The sequence below is a fragment of the Rhinolophus sinicus genome, chromosome 14 (assembly GCF_057876585.1).
Source record: "Rhinolophus sinicus isolate RSI-liver-muscle chromosome 14, RSI-T2T, whole genome shotgun sequence".
NCBI lineage: Eukaryota > Metazoa > Chordata > Mammalia > Chiroptera > Rhinolophidae > Rhinolophus > Rhinolophus sinicus.
This window is the reverse complement of record NC_142514.1, coordinates 22912568-22936235: the sequence shown is the minus strand read 5'-3', so window position 1 is coordinate 22936235 and position 23668 is coordinate 22912568. Positions and strand designations below refer to the sequence as shown.

The window sequence follows — 23668 nt, the reverse complement described above, 5'->3', positions numbered from 1 at the left end:
TGGTGACAGTGGGCGCGGAGAGACGCAAAGGGGTCAGAACGTGTTTTGCAGGGAAAACCAAGAGGACTTGTTGATGATGGATTGGATTGAGGGGTTGAAGGGAAGGGAAGGAACAAGGATGACTTGAGGTTTTCAATTTGCACAACTGGGTGGATAAAGGCGCCAATTGCTGAATGAGATGATGAAATACAAGAGACAAACAGGTCAGACATGGAGGAAGGGAGTAGAAATTAAGAGTTGCACTTTGTTTGCATTTGCTGCTATGGGTCATAGAGACACGTGAGTGTTTTGAGCTGGGAGATGGTATTATCCAAGTTGCAGCTCAGAAGCATTATGGCAAGTGGATTGGAGAGCGAGAGATGGAGCTGGTAGTGGTTGCAGGGGTGTCGAGTTAGATGGTGAAGGGCTGGTGGAGGGTGAGCATGAGGAAAACAACTGAGCAGAGGGAGAGATGGAGGTAGGGCAGCACTTCTGCTGAACAGAGATTTACGAAGCACGGTACCAGATTCTCCAAGGGACACGTCAGTAAGGGAGACAAGTCTCCCGCCCTAAAGGAATTTACAGTTTCGTAGAAGAAAGAGACACGTACACAAGTAATAATTCTATTTTGTACAGTTCTTCACATTTTATAAAATGCTTTCAAATCCACCAGCGCCTTCGAGTGTCACAACATTCCAGTGCAGTTTGGCAGGGTTGGTCGTCCCCACTCTGTACACAGGAGGACCGAGGTTAGAGTTTTGTGCAATGTGTCATTCAGGGAGCCAACATCGCAGCCAGACCTGAGATCGGGGTCTTCTGATTGTGAGTCAGGCTCTGTCCACCACAGCAGAGATCTGTCTGGCTCGGGGGATTGGGTGAGGTCGTCTGGAAGCAGCGTAATATAAGCTGCCTCCACGGACAAATAAGATTTAACCGGGCAGAGAAGCGAAAGAAGGGCGTTGTGGGTAGCGGCGATGGCGGGGTTAGGAGTTGGAGCGTGGGAAAGTAAGCAGGCAAGTGACAGCGATTGTGAAGATTTGCTGGATGGAAGGTGATCATGGGACCTTCCATCCCCACAGGTCGGAAGCACCGTGCTCTTCCGCTGTCAGAAAGGTTACCTGCTGCAGGGCTCCACCACCAGGACCTGCCTCCCCAACCTGACCTGGAGCGGAACCCCGCCCGACTGCGTCCGTGAGTACAGACTTCACCTGCATCCCATCACAGCTCCTCCTGACAACACCTCGTCTTCCCCCACTGGGTACCCGAGACATGCTTGAACGCTCTGAATGGCAGGGAGCGCACACTTCTCATTGGGACCAATATTGGTCTCTCATCCTCATTCCTTGGGGCCTCACAGAAAACATGTCTGCACAAAAGCCTTCCTGATGTTTGAAGGGAATTCCTGTGCCTTAGCAAAAGAAAAAAGGAAACTTTCCAATGGCAGCAGAAACTAACAACTACCAAAGCCAGCCCTCAGGAGGGAAGATTTCAGCCTTTTAACCACAGTTGCTCCTCTTCCTTCAGGGAAAGTGCTACAGGCTTAGGTTCCGCCAGGGGTGATAAGCCAATACCCACCTGAGCTCCACCTTGGCCATTCCCGTAGACATCGAGGCTGGGATGTGGGAGGGGAGGCGGGGAAGGGAGGCTGGACATGAAAGGTCCCACAGGGGAGAGGAAGGGCGTGTTTCATCTAGGAGCAGCAACGGTCCTGAAGACCCTACTCTCCCAGGTCCAACAGTGTCTTTCCTTTCGTCTAGCCCACCACTGCAAACAGCCAGAGACGCCAACCCATGCCAACGTCGGGGCCCTGGACTTGCCCTCCATGGGCTACACACTCATCTATTCCTGCCAGGAGGGCTTCTCCCTCAAAGGTGGCTCCGAGCACCGCACCTGCAAAGCAGACGGCAGCTGGACGGGCAAACCAGCCATCTGCCTGGGTGAGTGTGCCGCTCAGTGAACCTCCCCAGGGTGCGAGGCCAAAGGTGACAGCTGACCTTGAGTGAAAGAGGGCAAGAGAGAAGGAAGAAACATGATTTCCAGGGGCTGGATCCCGCTTACGATTTTCTGAGGTATTGAGTTGCTAGGAGATGAACCCAGAGGCACCCAGTGAAGCCATCCCAAGTTTTATTTTGCTACCTTCTGCCTGAGCTTACACATTCTCCCGGGATTGTACTTAATCATCAGACAGAAAAAAATCACTTCATTTCACCAAATTGGATTAATGCATTGTGCATGTTATAACCTTGACAAAACAGCACCCACCCACAGATCCCTTGGGGTTACCAAGATGTCGCAGACCTCCCTCCCGCCTTCTTAATTTATTCATTATTTATTGAGCATTCTCACTGTGCACACCTGCGCTGAGCATGGAGGATTAGGTGAAAGACACCAACCCTGCCCTAAAGAAGCTCACATTTAGCTACGAAGACAACACATGATCAATACAACAGTACCTTCAGGAATGTAGAAATAGGCTGCATGTCGTGGGGGGGGAGGTGGAAGGGCACTAATTCAGCCTCAGAGGGGGAGGAGAGAAGTCAGGGAAGGCTTCCTGGAGAAGGTGGTCTGAGTCCAGTCTTAAGTGAAGAATCCAGCAAGGATAAAGGATCAGCTTGGTGCTGGGATGGCATTAATTTTTACAGGGGATGAACTCACCACGTGCCAGCCATTGTTCTAAGTACTTTGTGAGTACTAACTCATTTAATCCTCTCACTCATCCTGTGAGACAGATGTGATTCATATCCCCACTTAATAGATGGTGAAACTGAGGCACAGAGAGGTTAATAACAAGCCTGGGGTCACCAGCCGGTAAAGGGAAAGGGTGGAGATTCAAACCCTGAAGGTCTAACTTCAGAATCCAAGCTCTTAAGTGCTTTGTTGTTCTGCCCCTCAGAGAGAGAAGGCTTTAGGTTCAGAGCCTTTATCAGAACTAGAATTGTCATCAGATGAATTGTTGTAAATTTCTTTTATTTTTGGAAAGTAACATTTGTTTTCCACATATGGTAGTGATGTAAGGTTTCATTTTAGAGAACCATTTATTTAAGTTTTATTGTGGTAAAATATACATAATATAAAATTACCTTTTTAACCATTTGTAAGTGTACAATTCAGTGACATTAAGTTCATTCACAATATTGTGCAACCATCACCACTATCCATTTCCAGAATTTTTTCTCCATCTCAAAAGAAGTTGTGTACCCATTAAACAATAACTTTCCATTTCCCTTTCCCTCCAGCCCCTAAGAACAGCTGTTATACTTTCTAGCTCTATAAATGTACCTTATTCTAGGTCCCTCATTTGAGGTGAGTTATGTAATATTTGTCCTTTTGTGTCTGGATTATTTCAGTCGGCATAATGTTTTCAAGGTTTATCCATAAGATAGCATGTGTCAGAATTTCATTCCTTTTCACACTTAAACAATATTCCATTGGTGGATACGCCACCGATCCATCTGCCCGTTGATGGACATTTGGGTTGTTTCCACTGTTTGACTACTGTGAATAATGCTGTGACCATAAATGTACATATTTTCTATGGATATAATGTTTTTAATTCTCAGGTAGATATCTAGGAGGAGAATGTCAACTCAATGTTTAACATTTTGAGAAACTATCAAACAATTTTGCACAGTGCCTGTGCTGTTTTTACATCTCCACAGCAATGCACTAGGGTTCCAATTTCTCTATATCCTTGCCAACACTTGCTATTGTCCTTTTTTTTTTTTTTTTTTTTTTTTTTTTTTAGTATAGCCATCCTAAGTAGGTGTAAGGTAGTATCTCACTGTTGTTTTGATTTACATTTCCCTAATGGCTAATGATGTTAAGCATCTTTCTGTGCTTTTATTGGCCATCTGTATATCTATTCAAATCCTTTTTCCATGTTTTAATTGGGCTATTTGTCTTTTTATTATTGAGTTGTAAGCTTTTTATAGACCTCTTGATTTCCTTTTTCTGGCTTCATTGAGGTATAATTGACAAAATCATAATATATTTAAAGTTTATAGCATGATAATTTGATATACATATACATTGTGAAAGAATTCCCACCATCAAGTAAACAAACACATCCATCACCACACGTATTTACCCTTTTTTGATGAAAACACATAAATTCTACTCTTTTAGCAAATTTTAATTATACAATGCGGTATTAGCTACTGTGATTACCATGTTATACACTAGATCCTCACACCTTATTCATCTTATAATTGAAAGTTTGTAGCCTTTCACCCTCCCCGTAGCCTCTGGCAACCACCACTCTACTCTCTGTTTCTAGCTATGAGTTTAACTCTTTTCTTTTCAGATTCCACATGTAAGTGGTACCGTATGGTATTTGTTTTTCTGTGTCTGGCTTATTTCACTCAGCATAATGTCCTCCAGGTTAATCCATGTTGTCTCAAATATCAGGATTTTCTTCTTTTTTAAGGCTGAATACTATTCCAGTGTCTATATGTGCATCACATTTTCTTTATCCATTCATCCATTGGCAGACACTCAGGTTGTTTCCATTATCTTGGCTATTGTGAAAATGCTGTAATGAGCATGGGAGTGCAGAGAGCTCTTGAAGGATTTCATTTCATAGAGACCCAGAACTGAGATTGCTTGATCACATGTTAGTTCTATTTTTAATTTCTTTTTCATTTTTTTTAAACTTTTGTTTATTTAAGTGTGTTTTTCCAGGACCCACCAAGACTAGTTGTTGTTTCAATCTAGTTGAAGAGGGCGCCGCTCACAGTGGCCCATGAGGGAATTGAGCCCGCAACTTTGTTGTTAAGAGCACCGCGCTCTAACCAACTGAGCTAACCGGCCGCCCCCTATTTTTAACTTCTTTAGGAACCTCCATTCTGTTTTGCATAGTGACTGTATAAGTTCACATTCCCACCAGCAGTGTACAAGGGTCCCCTTTTTTCCACATCCTTGCCAGCATTTATTTCTCACCTTTTTGATAATACACATTCTAATAAGTGTGAGGGTGAGATATCAATGTGGTTAGATTTGCATTTCCCTGATGATTAGTGATGCTGAGCACCTTTTCATGTACCTGTTGGCCATTTATATGTCTTCTTTCGAAAAATGTCTATTCAGGTCCTTTGCCCATTTTTTAATTGGGTTATTTGTGGTTTTCTGCTATTGAGTTGTATGAGTTCCTTGCATAGTTTGGATATTAACCCCTTATTGGGTATGTGGTTTGCAGATATTTTCTGCCACTCCATAGGCTGCCTTTTTATTTTGTTGATAGTTTCCTTTACTATGCAAGAGCTTTTTAGTTTTGTATAGTTCCGTTTGTTTATTTTGTTTTTGTTACCTTTGCTTTTGGTGTCAAATCCAAAAAATCATTGCCAAGACCAATGTCAAGCTTACTCCCTATGTTTCCTTCTATGGTTTCAGGTTTTATCTCAAGTCTAATACATTTTTATTTGATTTTTGTGTATGGTGTAAGATAGACAGGGGTCCAGTTTAATTCTTTGCATGTGTTTCCCAACACATTTATTAAAGAGACTGTCCTTTCTCCCATTGTCTATTCTTGGCTCCTTGGTTGAAAATTAATTGACCATATAGGCATGGGTTTATTTCTGGGCTCTCTATTCTGTTCCATTGGTCTATTTCTCTGTTTTTCTGCCAATATCATACTGGTTTGATTGCTATAGCTTTGTGAGATAGTTCGAAATCAGGAAGTATAATGCCTTCAGCTTTGTTCTTTTTTCTCAAGATTGCTTTGGCTATTCAGGGTCTTTTGTGGTTCCATACAAATTTTAGGATTATTCTATTTCTGTGAAAAATGCCATTAGACTTTTGACAGGAATTGCATTGAGTCTATAGATTGCATTGAGTAATAGGTGGCAGCCTCAAAAACTGGGATGTTATAGATGTGTGGTCCAAGCCCTTCACTCTTCAAGGAGAAGCTGGGCGTTCCCTCTTGATCGTATGGCATTGTGCCAGGAGTGGGGTGTATGGCAAGAGTATGTCTCAGCCTTTCCTCCCTGTTTCTATGTGGGCATTTTCTCAGTCACCCAATGTGTAGGGGTCACTAGGCTAGTTTCTGGATTTCTCTCAGAGGGAATTTCTCCATGTATTGCTGGCTGTACATTCAGTGCATCCATGGGAAGAGGGAAATTCAGGAGCCTCATATGCTGTCATTTTGGTCTGGAGTCTCTTCGAGAGTTCTTTTATATCTAGAATATAAAACTCTGAACAGATACAAGATTTGCAAACATTGTCTACAATTTGGGGGATTGTCTTTTCACTTTCTTTTTTTCAAATTTACAGTACTTTTTTATTTCATTCATCACCTAAAATGAAATTAGACTGTCACCTTTTAAGCTCAGTTTTAGTCCTGTGTTAAATTGTTTTTCTTTTTTTTCAGATGGTAGTTTTTACAGCCTTATTGATATACATAAACTACACACATTTAATTGATAGAATTTTATGAGTTTTAATCTTTTCACTTTCTTGTCGATGTCCTTTTAAGCACAGAAGTTTTTAATTTTGTTTTTCAATTTTTTTTGCTTGCTTCTGCTGTTACTATCATATCTAAAAATCCATTGCCTAATCCAAAGTCACAAAGATTTATGCCTATGTTTTTTTCTAAGAGTTTTATAGTTTTAGCTCTTACATGTAGGTCTTTGATTCATTTTGAGTTATTTTTTTATGGCGTTAGTCTGGAGTCTGAATTTATGCTTTTGCATGTGGATAGCCAGTTGACTCAGCTCCATTTGTTCAAAAGACTATTATTTCCTCATCAAATTATCTTAGCGCCCTTGTCAAAGATCATTTGACCATAAATGTGTGAACTTATATCTGGATCCTCAATTCTATTCCACTGACCTGTATGACTGTCCTTATGCCATCACCACACAGTCCTGATTTCTATAACTTTATAGTAAGTTTTAAAGTTGGGAAATGTAAGTCCTCCTTTTTGTGCCTCTTTTCAAGATTCTTTGGCTATTCTGGGTCCCTTTTATTTCTGTATTAATTTTAGGATTGGGTTGTCAATTTCTGCAAAACAGGCAGCTGGCATTTTGATAAAGATGGTGTTGAATCCGTAAATCAATTTTGGGAGTATTGCCATATGAGCAATACTAAGTCTTCCAATCCATGAGCATGGAATGTTTTCCATTTATTTAGAACTTTAATTTATTTCAGCGATGGTTTCTAGTTTTCAGTGTACAAGACTTGAACTTCCTCGGTTATATTCATTTTTTTAAGTATTTTATCCTTTTTGATGCTATTATAGGTACTTGTATTTAAAAACACAAAATACTTTAGATGCAGTTAGATCTCAGTTCAACCCCTTCCTGTATGACCTTGGGCAAGTCTCTTCACTTCTCTGCCTTTTAACAAGTTTCTCTTCTATAAAATGGAGACAATAACCTCTACCTCACTGTTTTGAGAGAAGGGCTAAATAAAATACTATAAAGTGCCTAGCACGGTGCTGGCACATAAAATGCTTTCTCCCTCTTTGCTCCCTTCATCTTATAAAACCTAAGACAATAGAGGTATTTTGTTCAGACATATACCTTCCTTGAGTCACTATGGAATTTTTTTTCTGCAGCTTTCTGTATACCAGAACATACACCGACCTCCAGAATTGGAAGAGGCATGCTAAAACTCTGTGGCCTCCCAGAGGAGACAGGAGGGACAGTTCGCCCTTACGTGGTGACAAGGCAGATCTTTCTGCTGTTTCTCTGCAAAAGGAGAAAAGACATTAACATTTATGGACCGTGACTTTCATGTTCATTAGCTCATTTATTCAGCATAGACCTGTGAGTTGTGTTTTAGCGGGAGGAGACGAAGACTCTGAGTAGGGAAGTGACAAGTCAAGGTCACACAATCATCCAGTAGCACTGTTGAGACCTGAACCTACGCCGTCTAACTCAGGCCCCAAGCTTGTGCCCTTGCCTTTGCTGGGAGGGCCTCTCAATCTAATATTGTCACTTCAAGAGGGGGAAGCCCTGCATCGAAACCCCCATCAGGGCTCAAGGGATTCACTTTTGATCACTGGAAGGCCCTCCTTTGTGCCAGGCATCTGGGAAGAAGGCAGAGTCCAGGACAGGACATTTCAATCCAAGGTCCTCAATTAGGGACATTCAGGGGATCTGTGTAGTAGGGTGGAAAAATAGACGTCTTTATTTTCCTTTACTTCTTACTGAAGTTTAGCATGTCTTTTAATTTAGAATGTAGACCAAAACCCATAGTCGTGTTAGCAATACTTGTGACTTCGTCACCCATAGGAATTGCAGATTTTCATACTATATTATTGGTGGTTACTGATATCGTGAAATATTGTTTACATTCCTCACTACTTCAAGATTATGACAGTTACTGGACCCGCTGCTAGATCCTGTAACTTATTGCAGTAATAAAGAATCATATATAATTGTATCCTAATTCCTCATTTAATATGACTGTCATTGATCTGATGGATTTCCTTTGTAACTCTTCAGATTTTATTATTCTGAGAGGGACCCATAGCATCATCAGACCATCAAAGCAGTCCACCTCCTGGTCTAACAGTATAAGTCCACAGCAAGATCTCAAAGAACCTATTGACCTAATGTCAAAGACGTGGCCATTATTTTTCCAATAGAATGTAAACCAAAGGCTGATCCTGTTTTTCTCCCATTCTCTTTCCCCAGCAGAGGTCCGGCCCAGTGGAAGACCCATCAACACTGCCCGGGAGCCACCCCTCACCCAAGCCTCAGGTGTGTACGGCCCAGATGTTTGGTTCAAGAAAGGTGTTGCTTCCTTCACCTAGTTACCCAGAAACATGCACATGAGTCTCTGAGTATCCATCCAATGGAAGGGCATGAAAACTATCTATAGAACCAAACAGATTTTCACACCCACCTCCCAACGCGAGGCCGACTTCAGGAAGAAGTGAGCCTGAAGGAAGCAGGAACCTCATCCAGAAGAGGGACTGAAGGCTTTCCAGAAACATATCCAGAGCTTTGAGCTCTGGAGCCGCTGCTTACCACAAGCCCTCCCGATACAGCACGAGCCAGTGTGCCGTCACACAGACACACAGACCCGGGTCCAGCCCAGGGAGCTTCCTGGAAATGCTTGCATTTTAAGATAGGTATTGAGTCTTTCAAAGGGTGATGTCCAGAACTGGACCCAGAACTCCAGGTATGCCTGACCAATGAACAATTTATCATATACTTTCATATCCTTTTTCGAACCCTATCATTTTACTAGTATGTGCATCATATAGGCAAGAAGACTAGACTTGGTATCATAAACTCAATATGAGTTCCATTTTGGTCATTGACCAGCTATGTCCTTGGGAAAATGACCTTCAGTTCTTGAGCTTCAGTTTACTTGTGGTAATATGGAGATTATAACACTTGCCTTAGAGAATTATTATCAGGATAAATAACAGCTTTGGTAGCTGCCACTCATTAGGTGCTTTTATGTGCCTGACATGCTGTGACATACAATTAGATCATTTAACCCCTACAATAACTCGGATGAGGTAGGTGGGATGGTCCCCATTTACAGAACTACATGTGTGGCCTACAGGTGAGGCCGTGGAGGCTCTTCCACTTGATCAAATAACTGATAAGTTACAGCCAAGATGAGACTCCAGGCCTGTCAGCCTTCATTCGCCCATGCCCTTCCTATCTGCCACGCGATCCTGATGTACTGCTTTCCTCTCTTGTCTTTTTCCCTTTCTCCATCTTTTCAACCTCCTCCTTCCTTTTGTTTTTCCTTCTTTCTCCTTCTCTGTCTTCCTCTTGTTCCCCCTCTCTCTCCCTTTCTTACTGGTTTTCTCCTTGTTTCTTATCCACCTCCTCTCTCTCTTTCCCTCCATCCATCCGCGCTGAGACACAAGAGGATCACAGGATTGCCAGCGCACTCCACCCCCTTTCCCCCGTTAGAGGTTCCGGGAAACGATCTCCCTGAGTGAACTGGGATCAGTCATCAGGTGGCCTCCATCCTACCCGCACACGTGAAAGTCCCTGGCATGCCTATTTCTCCATTCTTCTAGTGCCTGGGGATGTTTTTGCCAAGAATTCCCTATGGAAAGGGGCCTATGAGTACCAGGGGAAGAAGCAGCCAGCCATGCTCAGAGTGACTGGCTTCCAGGTTGTCAGCAGCAAGGTCAATGCCACCATGACTGACCACAGCGGCGTGGAGTTGCACTTGGCTGGTAAGGAGCAGGCGCCTCCGTGGAAGCCAGGGGTGGACAGGTGACCAGGCACATGCCTTTGTCAGGATGAGTCTGCCATCATCGCATTGTACTGTCATGCAAGGCTTGTCTGGTGGGCAGGGGGGAGAGGAAGTGCCAGTTCATCTTTGTTCACATGATAAAAGCGCCAGGGACTAAAGGAAAATGGCTGGAAGACAAACTAATAACTTGAACGTACAGAGGACTGAGAAATACAGATAAAAGAGACTCGTATCCCTAAACCTGAACTAAAAATAAGAGCAGAGAAATCCCAGAAGCCAAAGTACAGCCAGTCAATAAACAAGAAAAAAATATTTTTCAGCAGCAATCAAAAAACTCAAACACAAAATGTCATTTTCCACTTTACCCACTAAGATTTTTTTTTTTTTAAGTGATAAGCATTAAATGCTGGTTAAGGTCCAGTGAAGGCACTGATGCAGTGCTGGTTAAAGTAGAAAATAGCACAGTGCTGCAAATGAAGAAGCAAAAACTCATAGACACAGAAAATAGTTTAGTGGTTACCAGAGGGTAAGGGGGGAGTGGGTGGTAGATGAGGGTAAAGGGGATCAAATATATGGTGATGGAAGGAGAACTGACTCTGGGTGGTGAACACACAATGTGATACATAGATGATGTATTACAGAATTGTACACCTGAAACCTATGTAACTTTACTAACAATTGTCACCCCAATAAACTTGAATTTAAAAACAAAAAAGATTACCCCAAATCCATCAAATTAAGAAAAAAGAAAATAGTACAGTTCTAGAAAACAGTTTAACAATTTGTATCAAGAGCCTTGAGGACGATTGGACTTATTAATTACACTTCTAAGAATTTTTATCATAAGAAATAATTATGGAGGGAGTCAAACATTTATGAATGAAAGATGTTCACATTGCAGGGCTACCTGTATGACATAAAAATTGGAAATAGAAAATTATCTAAAAACAAAGAAATGGATATATTAAGTATAGTGTATCTGCTGGATAAATTATTATGCCAGTTTGGGAAGAAGTACACCCACTATCATGCATTTAAAATGTGACTCCAGTTTTTAAAAGAAAAAAATTATATTCATAAGGAAGAAAAGTGGAAGTAATTACGTGAAAATGTTCACAGTGGTTATTTCTTAGTAGTGAGATCAAGAGTGATTTTTTTCCTTCTTGCATCTCTGCATTTTCCAAAATTTCCCCAATTTCCAATCTTTCTACAATCAGAAAAAATATATATCATAGAAAACAAGTGTCCATTGAATAGACGGATAGCTAAATGAACATACGAGGGAATGAATGGGCACAGTAACGCACAACCCCACATGCAGTTACGTCCACTCGTTCACACACACACACACACACACACACACACACACACACACCTGACTGAACGTTCGCGTTCGCTCTCAGACAGCCCCAAACACAGTCACATCCTCCCGTGTACGTCCCTCATGCATTCCTGCACCCACTGAATTGGAAGCATACCCACGAGTCAGCTAACACAGTAAGGTGTACAAAACCACGTTCACTTTCTTCTCACACGTGCCTGTGTAAACAGGGTCACAGTTACAGGCCAGTAATCTGGTTATTTGTTAACACACATGCACATTCTTGCCATGCTCACCATCAGCCTACACAAACTCTCCGGCAGCACTGTACTCACCTACTTACACTTGTGCATGGAGTGTTTATATCAACCTCTACACGTGAGTCCACTCACACTCACATCCACAAACCCACACATCTGGGTTTTGAAATTTTCCCCGATCTTTCAAGTATACCCTCTGAACTTTCTTTTCCCAGGAATTTACAAGAAAGAAGATTTCCATCTCTTACTCCAGGTTCATCAGATTACAGGGCCTGTGGAGATTTTTGTGAATAAGTTCAAAGACGATCAATGGGCTTTAGATGGACATGTAAGTTCAGCAACATCTCACTCAGTCCTTGACCTCCCCGTGACCTTGCCCCATCCCAACTCCCCAGTCACTGGCAGGGAAGAGGAGGGGAGAAGAGGGTGGAAACTCCTTGGATCCACATGGAAACTTGGAAGGAGGTTTTCTATAGGGCCAGGACTGGGAGCAAGGGAGCCCTCGTCTGCTAGTGAAGTGGGCAAAGGAAAAGATTAAAAGGGCCAGGAGGCTGAGAGCACGGAGGCTCAGCATGTCTGAGCGAGAGGGAGTAGGTTCTGATGTTAGAGCGAAAGCAAAGAATTGGAGGTCAGCAGAGGTCAGCAAGTTGAAGGTCATGGTGTGGGGGTGGGAGCTGGGAGAAGGTGGTGAATCCCAGATGAGGACCTGGAACATCTACTCACGTTTGAGGGTACAGGTTGTGGGTGACTGGGCCTAGTTCAGGAGACCAAGACATGGGGGAGGGAATATGACTTCCTTACATTCCCCTGTGGGAAAGACCTGTTACATTCTAGGGCATTGTTGAGATGGAAGCCAGGTCCCCAGTGATGCTCCTCTGTCCACACCTTCCAAGCTCACAGGTAGTAAAGTTGAGCACGGTGTCACCTGTCGTATCCTCAGCTTCCCTGTCTTAGAAGAGGCAGGGTGGGAAGGAGGGAGAAGTCATAGTGACCAGAGTAGCAGAGAGCTAAGGGTCAGGGTGCAACCTCCTGGACAAGACCAGCTGGTATAGGACTGTGGCTTTAGGACTACTTTATAAACACATTAGGAGAAGCACGTGGCCTCTCCAGGGGCTGGCATAGCCAGTTAGTTCCTTGGTTTTTCTCTAGAGTATTCTATGGACTCCTTGGGTATCCAAGTCCTGACTGGCTTCCATTGAAGTCATCCAAAGTAGTCCTTTGCAAGTCTGTTGAGACTCCACCATGCTAGGAAAATTGCCAGAGGCGAGAGAACAAGAGTCAGATTTGGGAGATGGAGCTAGGAGGACAGGCCAAGGGTTAGATGAGAGTGGAGCTCTGGAGGGCCGGGAGCGGCTGCAGCAATTGCCCAGGATGACAACCAGCCATCGGGCCCATCCAGGGTGAGTTTGAAGGGACAGGTGGGGAGGTCATCCCAGAGCACAGAACACAGAGGAGACGGAGCATGTGTCGGAAGGTACACACACCAGAAGCACGAGCATCCTCCGCTGAGCAGTCCGCACCAGCATGTCTGAGTGTCTGGGCAAGTGGCAGAGGGAGCAAGGAGGAGTCTTGTCCCCAGCCACCCCCCCAAAAGAAAATTACTAGCTACTGGAACTGTGATGAACTCTCCAAAGTACATTAAATCCACTAGGTACATTTTAATCATAGTTGGGTTTGCCCCTTGGTACTCTAAAAGTCAGTTTTTCATCACAGTAATAATAGCTAACACTTATCTAGGGCCTATTAAGTTTTCTCAGTGTTTTATCTATATTAACTTATTTAATATTCACAGCAACCCTAAGATGCAGGGACTGTTATTGTTCCTGTTTTACAAATGAGAAACTGAGGCACAGACAGATTAAGTGAGTCGACCAGTAGAAAAGAGAAATGCCTCCACCTCCTCCAAGCAGCTGGTGTCCCTGTCCCCACCTCACATGTCAGTCATGCTCCGCCATCCCTTACCTGGGTGTGGGCAGGTCAGTGCCTGTGTGTCAGGGTAACGGGCAGGCAGATGAAACCAGCGTCTGTCCACAGGTGCTTATGAGCGTGTCGCTGGCCTGGCTGGCAGGGCTTCCAGCTCCTTCTCGCACGCCTCGCGTCTTATTCTCTCCACCACAGGTCTCCTCAGAGTCCTCCGGGGGCACCTTCATCTACCAAGGCTCCGTCAAGGGCCACGGCTTTGGGCAGTTCGGCTTTCAAAGACTTGGTAACTAGCATTTGTCCCCCGGAAGTGTGAGCTCATGGGGCTGGAGGAGAAACTCGTATATTGGGGTGGAGAGCGGGGGGTTGGTGATGTACAACAGTCTCAGACAGGGGTTCTGAACCTTTTCTGGGTCAGGGACGCCTTTGAGATTCTGATGAAAGTTAAGAAACATCTCTCCAGAAATAAGCACAATACATAATACACTTGACCTTTGCCAGTTTCGTGCTCAGCCCTTGAGTGGAGAGCCTCAGCGTAAGGGACATCGGGTCTCAGGTGCAGCCCCCTCCAATGCTGTCTGGCCACCGTCAGGCATCACCCACACCTCCCTTAGCATTAAAACATGGGGGATTCAGGGGTGCTTTGACCCATGTTGCCCTTCCCCACACACACGGCCCAGAGGTTGGTGTTGCAGTCCTCGTCATACAGACGAGAAAACTGAGTGTCGGAGAGGCTTCCCTCCTTGCTCTTCCCAGCATCTTTACCCAGCATGCACCACGTCATCAGCATCCAGCATCCTCACTGCCAAGATTGGCCTGGACCCAGAGCCTCTGGGTGCCGAGCCTCAGGCACTAATGGGGGGAGGAGTCCTCGTTTCTTGGAAGCAGTACATGGGGATACAGGAGGCAGACGTGGTGCCAGAGAGCCACCAGCTCTGTGGACCCTGGTGCTGACACTGCCCGTCTCCAGGGACCCCTGCCTGCCCAGGAAGCACTGCGTTTTCTCACAGCTCTGACCCTCAGAAGGCTTCTCCTTATCTTAAGTGGAAATCTGCTTCCCCGTTGGGCCCATTCCACCCTGCTCCTCCCCCCAGAGCTGTTCTTAGCTCTGCCCTCGAGCTGCACAGGGTAAGACCCATGAAGGCTTCTCTCCTCCATGAAGCAGCCTTTCAAATACTGGAAGACAGTTCCCCTCACTCTTCAGCCTAAAACACTGCGGAGACCACAGGAAGCCGGAGTTCTTGTTCTGGCTGCACAGCTGACACCCTGTCTCCAGAAGCAGACCCTCCCCTCTCGGAACCTCAGCCCCCTCAGCTAGGTGGGGAACGTGACAGGCGCAGCAGTGTCCCTAGGTTCTTCTGAGCCCCCCAGTCTTGTGGGGGGAGGGGCAGGAGAAAGAGGGGAGACCCTCCAGAGGCAGAAACTGTAGTGCCCTCTCTCCCACTTCCCCCAGAGTAAGTCCACGTTCATCCATTTTCTGTTTTGGCTTCCTTGTGAGGTTTTATCTGATAAGAGGCTTCTAGGACCAAAAGAAGTGTCAAAACTTCTGCACCTTTTGGAGATTTTATTTTGCGACACAGTTTCAGGTTCTCCCACAGACTGGCGTTCCCTATGGGACTGCACACTGATCTATGGACGTGATCTGAGCAGTACCCGTGGGCCCCTTCTCCCAGGGAGTGTCTGAGTGTGTGGAAGGCAGGTGGTGGGCTCTGGGCACCGAGCTGGAGAACAGTAACATCCCAGCCGCAGCCTCACTTCCCAGCAGTGACTGCTGAGGGCTGTACCCCTAGCCTGTGTCTCTGTGACCTGACCTTTATGCTCTGGGACTTGCAGACCTCAGGATGCTGGAATCAGACCCCGAGTCCATCGGCCGCCACTTTGCTTCCAACAGCAGCTCCGTGGCAGCCGCAATCCTGGTCCCTTTCGTCGCCCTCATCATCGCGGGCTTTGTGCTCTATCTCTACAAACACAGGTACAGGGAAGGGAGCGGGCACGAGGCGGGGCCCAGCCCCACTGACCCACCCAGAGCCTTCCTGGCTCAGGACAGCTGTAACCTTCTGAAAGGAAGAAAGGACTCTTCCCTCTGCGCCCTGGTTCTCTCCTCTTTCTATGTCTCAGTCACTCTCGCTCTTATTCCCAGGAGAAGACCGAAGGTTCCGTTCAATGGTTACGCTGGCCACGAGAACACAAATGTTAGGGCCACATTTGAGAACCCAATGTACGACCGCAACATCCAGCCCACAGACATCATGGCCACAGAGGCGGAGTTCACAGTCAGCACGGTGTGTACAGCGGTATAGCCCCCAGGCCTGGCTGCCACCGCCACCGCCACTGAGAGCCCAGCCGCCAGCAGCCGGTGAGAGGGGGTGTGGGAGGCAGACATGTACCTGTGCGAGCGTCCTTTCACATCTGTCCTAAACTAGTATGTAACGAAGTGGGGCTATTTTAACATGCCAGAATAGTTCTGAGGTTTCATCTTTATGCTCCATCTTTACTGTTCCTACCTTTTTCATCCTCAGAACTCTTACAAATAGAAAGCAAAAGAGAAAAAGTAAAATCTGGGGCAGCATGAATGAGGCCTGACAGGGGATCAGTAATGACTCTGAACTTCAAGTTGCAGAACTATGGAATAGTGTAGGAAAGAAACAAGAATGTCCCCAGACCACACACACCCTGGCTGCATGTCTGGGGCTCCACTGGGTCCCGGGTGCCTGTGTGCATGACGTTCCACCCCGTGTCATCTGGGGTTGGTGGCTCCCAGGCTAGACAGCACTCAGCACTGCCTCTCCCCAGCATCCAGGGCCTCAGGACTTTCCACCCAACCCATATCTCCAGCATGGCCCCGTCTCCCCACTTCCAACCTACCCAGTGCTGGAGCGCAAAGAAGGTTCTGCTTCGCTCCGGGAGGCAATATGTGAAAAACCACCTTGAACACACACACACATACATTTAAAATGAGTGATGAGGTAAAAAATTCAAATTATAAATTTGAAAGAACAGCTGAAATTAAAATCAAAGCCCCACATAGGGAAGTCAGAGAAGCCTGTGGAGGTTAGTGAGTCAGAGGCAATGGGGCAGGGCTGTGTGATGGCTTCCAAGGACCCCTTCCTCCATTAAAATATATACCTAAGAAAATTGATACTTGATAACTCTGTTATTATAAAAAGTCAATATAATTCAGTCTGGATTCATTATATGTCCAATATTATTCTATTCATTTTTTCCCTTCTGATTTTGAAAAAAACTAAAATTAATGCATTTTCTTGGTCCCTAAAAGTATGGTGGCCCCTAGGCCCTGGGTCTCCTATGCCTAATGGATAAGTGGCCCTGCCAGGGAAAAAGACGACATCAGGAAAATATATGTTCTGCCGTGTACAGCCAGGGATCCCTACATCCCACCCTCAATTTAAGAAGATTAAAAATCAAAGATAAGGATCAAAGCAACTAATTTTCTTTCATTCATTCCCCTTTATTCCTTCCTTGCTTTTATCTTACCTTCTTTTTCACCCCTCCCGGCCCCACCCACTGCCTCTCCTGTTTGACAAGCTTTGCTATGATCTGTTTGTTCCCAGTTCTCCAGGGGACAGAAGTACATTCCCCTGAGCACAGTGCCCAGTGCCCATCTTCGTCCGTCCCTCCGCCCGTGTCTGCTCCTGCTGGGACTTGGGCCCTCGCCCTGCCGCCACCTGCACCCGCCACCCAGGAGAGGAGTCCCACTGTGCCCTGACCTGGCGCCGTAAAGCAAGAGGGGCTGCAGACGGAGGAAGGAAGCTGATGGATTTAAAATAGCAGAGCACCCTGTGGATGTGTGAGTGGGGGGTGGGCCTGAGTGTACACACACACACACACACACACACACCTCCTTCACTGGAGTCCATGGAAGAGCTTAAAACAGAGAAATGGGTGTGAAAGAGGCCCCATGCTCTGCTCCCCACCAACACAGAGAAGAGGTGAAGAGGAGGCACCCACAGCATTGAAACCAACACACCCCACGCGGTTTGTCAAGTCTCAGTGAGTGTTAGCAGGATGTACCCACGGTGGTCAGCGTGCAGAGACCAGCCATCTGTGAGTGAACGATGCCACCTGCAGAGTAACAGCAAGGACGACCCCAAGGGCAGAAAAACATCCTAAGAAATCGTTTGGAATCAGTTTCTTTATTTTCTGCGACATAATTTTATTGCATTCTAAACCCAGTGAATTAGAAAGTCATTCTGGGCCCCTAGCAGTGCTGCAAGAGAAGGGTGGGTGAGGGGAGTTAAGGGCAGGAATCTGGCTACAAGCCCAAGGTCAAGTCCGGCTGTCAGCTGACAAAGAAGAGACACAAGTCTGTGGCCCAGACTGGGACACCAAATCCGCAGGCAACGGCAAGGTGTTGGAACAGATGGGAGAGGAAGCCCACCCCAGTGTCCAAAAATTAATGGCTACATGTATTGCGTTCCTTCTCTGTGCCTGACACTTGAGGTGTATTATTTCTAGACCTACAACACCCCAAAGCATAAGAATTATTAATCCCATTTTATAGATGAGAAAATAGAAGCCCAGAAAAATGAAGAGATGGAAGCCACAGTTAGTAAGTGTGGAGTCAGGATGCAATCCCAGATGGCTCTGACACCACCAGCTGCCAGAAACCCCGGTCTAGAAGGGGCACCAAGGATGGGGAATAGTAGGTGCATATCTCTAAAGCAGAACTGTGGCCAGGACTGGTGGGCCAGGCTGGGGGTACATATGTCCGCTCTGCCTTCTATTCTCTCCACCTGGGCAGCATCAGGGGAAGGACCCAGTACCTGCCTCCTGAAGCTGTTGCCGGCCCCTTGGCTCCCAGCAGCCCTTTGCCACAGCAAACAAAGGACCTGGGGATTCCTGAATCCAAAGGATGGAGTGGATGCAAGTCACATTCTCTCGAGCTCCTTGCAAGTGGGTTTGATTTATTTTGCGTTTCACTGTGCTTGGGTCATTAATAAATTCTATATAAATACTGTTGGGAAGCTAACAAGTTTAAGAATCAAACTATGACATGTAGAGCCACTTTCTCTGTCCTTGGAAAGGTCCCCAGGGGCTTCACGCACGTGTGCATGTGTGACAGGCTGGCCTCAGATGTTCATACCCCATATTGAAATGACAAATAGAAATGCAGGGGAATGGAGTGGCAGGGATACCTGGTTCTTAAGCAAATTCTGGATTGGAACAATGAAAAGACCTGACTAGTGTTAAGATTGGCTGGAGCAAAATGAGAAGTGAGTTTCCAGCAGCTGCGACTGGGACTGGCAATGGCGGGCGCCCAGCGCTGCCCATACCTGCTCTGGGTCACAGCATCCCAGCGCTTCACGGAAGAGGACCAATCCAGACAAACATACACGCTCATCTCTCTTTCCCTAGAAACAAATGCAGGAAGCGCGTTGGCTGCTCCCTTCCCCCTTCTTACGTTCCTCTCAGACCAACCAGTGGACTCCTCCTCCAGCCCTGCCTCTGCCCCTCTCCTGTGTCCCCTTGTGAAGTCCCAGGAGACGCCCCAGGAGCACATGCTGGTGAGGTGTCCAGTACTCTGCTGTGCGTTGCCCTTCCCACCTCTGGCATTTTCCCTCCACCCCCAGAGGCTTGGAAGGGACCAGGACATACTAGGCCCTTCACCCACCATTCGTATCACACACCCATTGCCATCCCATGAGGGGAAAAAAAAAAGTAAAACAAAAAAATCTTTTGTACAGAGATATATTTTTATTATACAAAGTTTGTACAGGACCAAAAAAGAACGAAAAAAAGGTGTAAATTTTTTTTCATTATTGTAGGTAAACAGTAGTGGAAGCCTTTTTTGTAAATGTAACAAAATATATAAATATGGTTTTCAGAAAACATCAAGTGCTGTAAATATGTAATCTACACACCTTCTTGGCTTGTCTGCAGTATATACGTTTAATTTATCTGTCTCTGTATATGAGGCTTCCCCTTGGGGTCCTGCATTATGGTACTTTCCTGAATTTGAAAGCAATTTTAAATTTTTTGAATTCAAATAAAATATAAATTTTTGCATTTGTTTTCTTAATTTTTATGTCCTTTTTTATGGCGAGGGACAAGTATTTATTGGGGAAGGGGAGAAAAGACTATTTTGGGCTGAAAGCCTGTAGTAGAAATGTGGGAATCTCTTTTTTTTAATTTTTATTAAATTTATTGGGGTGACACTGGTTAGTAAAATTATACAGGTTTCAAGTGTGCAATTCTATAATACAGCATCTATCTATGGCCTTGTGTGTTCACCACTCTCTTCCTTAAACTGCTTTGCGTTGCTTCTGCTACATGTTGGGAACTCCCAGCAAAAAGATAATGGCTACACCATATGCAAGAATTAACTCAAAATGGATCAAATACCTAAACATAAGACCTAAAACTATAAAAATCTTACCAGAAAACATAAGAGAAAAGCTTCATGACATTAGATTTGGCAGTGATTTCTTGGATATGACACCAAAAGTACAAACAAAAAAAGAAAATATAGATAAATTAGACATCAAAATTTAAAACTGTGCATCAAAGGACACAATCAACAGAGTGAAAAATTGGAGAAAATGTTTGCAGATCATATTGGATAAGGAATTAATAGCCAGCATACATAAGAACCATAACTGAACAACGACAAAGAAAAACCCTATTTAAAAATAGGCAAAGGACTTGAACAGACATTTCTTCAAAGAACATATACAAATGGCCAGTAAGCACATGAAAAGATGCCAACATCACTAATTATTAAGGAAATGCATATCAACACCATAAGGAGATAACACCTCACACCATTAGGATAGTTACTATCAAAAAAAAAAAGAAGGTGTTGGTGAGGATGTAGAGAAATTGGAATCCTTAAGCACTGTTGGTGGGAATGTAAAATGGTGCAGCCGCTACAGAAAACAGCATGGAGGTTTCTCGAAAAATTAAAAATAGAATTACTATATATGTGATTCAACAATTCCTCTTCTGAAAATATATCCAAAAGAATTGAAAGCAGGGTCTTGAAAAGATATGTGTACACCCATGTTCATATAGCCCAGAGGTGGAAGCAGCCCAAATGGCGATTGACAGCTAGATGGATAAACAAAATGTGGTATGTACATAAATGGAATGTTATTCAGCCTTAAAAAGAAAGGAAATTCTGACACGTGCTGCAACATGGATGAACTTTGAGAACACTATGTTAAGTGAATTAACCATTTGCAACAGACAAATACTATGTGATTCCACTTACAGGAAGTGTCTACAGTAGTCAAACTCAAAAAGCAGACTGGTAATATGACAGATCTGAAAAGAAACCATTACATCATTAAATGTAATTAGGTTCAAGTCACCTATGAAAAAGATTTTCAGGTTAGCTCAGAAAGTAAAACTCAACTCTGTGCTAAGAGGCATACCTAAAACAAAATGCTTCAGAACAGCTGAAAACAAAGGAATAAGCATATTATCTGGATGGTTCAAGACATTCATCCATTCTGGGAAACTGAACCTTTAGCAGGGGAGGCGGGAGGGAGGAGCTCTTGTGCCCACACTGTGGCATCAGATATGGACACACTGTGGGGCTCCTAGAGCCAAGTGGACATACCGTTACCAAATGCATGGCTTGGAGCTGAAGTAAAGAAACTTAGTAGCAGCTAGAGTTGCTAGTTTTCCAAAGAAAAGAATCATAAACAATCACAGAAGCATGGGCAGAGGGACAGCAGGTATATGCAAACAGGAAAACAGGGATCACCAGCTTAGTATGAGACAAGGCCAAATTCAGACCCAAAGCCATTAAACAAGATGAAAAAGGACACTTGATAACACTCTAACAGTTATTAATTACCATTCACCAAGTAAGAAGCAGCCACTTTCATAAAGCAGAAATGAGGAGACACAAAGAAAAAGAAACACACCAATAACAGGAGCTTGAACTCACCACTCAGGCCACGGTAGTCCAAGGTCACAAAAAAATTGTTGTAGAAGACCTAACAAAATAATCACAAGGAAGTTTTTATGAATATGTGTCAAACTCTGCAACCCAGTATTAGCAAATGTACTTCTTTTTGAAACAGATGACATACTCCTGCAAATATCCCTCATATGTAAAGAACTCTTAAAAACAGAGAAGAATAAAAAGACCAAAAGTAGCATAAGAAATTAGTCCAAAACTATGAAAAGAAAGATATGCAAAGACTCTTAAATATACGACAAGTACTCAGTTTCACTCCTTGGAGATATCATTTCTTACCTATTAGACCGGCAAAATTCTGAAAGCTCGACAACACACTCTGTTGATTAACATGTGGGGGAAACTGGCTCTCTCAGGCACTGCTGGTCCAACTCTTATGGAGGAAAATTTGACAACATATAACAAAATTTCATAATTATTTACCCTTTGACCCCGTAATCCCACTTGTAGCAATTTTTCTGAAGACATACCTCCTCAAATATGAAATAACATATGCGCTAGGTTACTCACAGCAGCATTATTTATAAAAGCAAAAGATTAAAAACCACCTTGGTGTATATCAAATAGAAGACTTGTATAAACAAGGGTACATGCATGCAATGAAATATTATACAGCCGTTAAAAAATTCAGGGGCAGCTGGTTAGCTCAGTTGGTTAAACCTTGGTGCTCTTAACAAGGTTGCCAGTTTGATCCCCACATGGGCCACTGTGAACTGCGCCCTCCACAACTAGATGGAAACAACTACTTGACTTGGAGCTGATGGGTCCTGGAAAAACACACTTAAATTTTAAAAATAAAAATAAAACATAAAAAATAAAAAATGAGGAAGCTCCCAAGAGCTAATATGGAATAATTCTCAAGATAAAATATTATATGAAAAAGACTAAGTGCAGAAGAGTGTATGTTTCTGGATTCTTTGTATAATAAAGAAGGGGACTAAACTTATGAATTCAAAGCAAAATGAAATAAATACAGCTTGTGGAGTTAGGATGATCACAAGAGACAAACCATTTTAAGTGATTTTGACAACGCAGTAATTGAACTGTATATCCATAGCAGGTTAGAACTAAAGACAAAAAGAGCTACAAAAATTAACTATTTTCAGAAATCATATTGATGATGATAGGGTTGGTATTTTATTTTGATACTGTTTTGTTTATTTTGAGAAAAAGCATATGAATAATTTTGTTAATTTCATTGGGAACCAGGATTTTTCTCAGGGAAGAAAGGAAATTCATGTTAGATGAAGTTAAGTGAAACCCTTTAGTCCTGAATTTGAATTGGAAATATCACTATGATCTCATGATGTATTTTATCTTTCAAGTACATGTATGTATGTATGCTAGTATGCACATACGTATATATATATTTCCTGGCTCTGTCTACTGAAAAGACTTAGAAACAATGAACAATCCAGTTGCACGGAGCATGTTCAACACCCAGATTGTGGTTTCTAATTATTATTTTTTTCAACAGAAGGAACCAGGGCTCTTTGGAGAAATAGCTGATTCCAGGTCTGGTGCAGGAAATGTATAAAATGAACATGGAAAATCTTATCCCAAAAAACAAGGAAGCTACCAAAGACTACTTGTGTCATGTCAAAGGAAGTCAAGAGGCAACTTCAAAAGGCTCTCACTAGACAAAAATGGGGAAATGTGAGCATTAACAGTAATAATAATAATAATAAAGGCAATGGAAGGAAACATAGTAAATATGTTTGAATCTATGAGTTCATAGTAACATTTTTTAAAACTCATTGGTCATCTATGAAAACTGTTAAGGAACCAATTCATTACTTTGACAATCAGTAAATACAAGGCAGAAAAAAGCGAGCATTTCTCCTGCTTTTCTTGTGTGCATTGTATTTCAGAGTAACCAAATAGTTAAGGAGGGGACTTTTCTCTTTATAGTAGTAGCTAGTAAATGAAGAACAAAAGAATTGAAGTATCACCATTTTGAAACTCCTATGAGAATAAATCCTGGCAATCATAATCAATGACTGTTAACAGCACAAAAAGAGAGACATTGTGTCCCTTCTGATAGAAGTACATAACACACCTATGAAATAC

General features: G+C 43.8%; 1 protein-coding gene across 4 annotated transcripts in view; it reads left to right on the top strand.

Moving 5' to 3' along the window:
* The window catches only part of CSMD2 (CUB and Sushi multiple domains 2), a 577361-nt gene extending 557684 nt beyond the window's left edge, over nt 1-19677 (top strand). For 3 of the 4 annotated variants that reach the window (XM_088791016.1, XM_088791014.1, XM_088791017.1), the window contains 9 exons: nt 1059-1170; nt 1737-1916; nt 8616-8681; nt 9968-10129; nt 11946-12058; nt 13849-13936; nt 15484-15622; nt 15791-16006; nt 17223-19677. In XM_088791016.1, the coding sequence (XP_088647142.1) occupies nt 1059-1170; nt 1737-1916; nt 8616-8681; nt 9968-10129; nt 11946-12058; nt 13849-13936; nt 15484-15622; nt 15791-15950 (1020 nt within the window). In that variant the 3' untranslated portion in view covers nt 15951-16006; nt 17223-19677. The remainder of the gene's footprint in view (nt 1-1058; nt 1171-1736; nt 1917-8615; nt 8682-9967; nt 10130-11945; nt 12059-13848; nt 13937-15483; nt 15623-15790; nt 16007-17222) is intronic. The other variant, XM_088791015.1, reaches the window with a different exon arrangement.
* The last annotated feature ends 3991 nt before the right edge of the window (nt 19678-23668 follow it).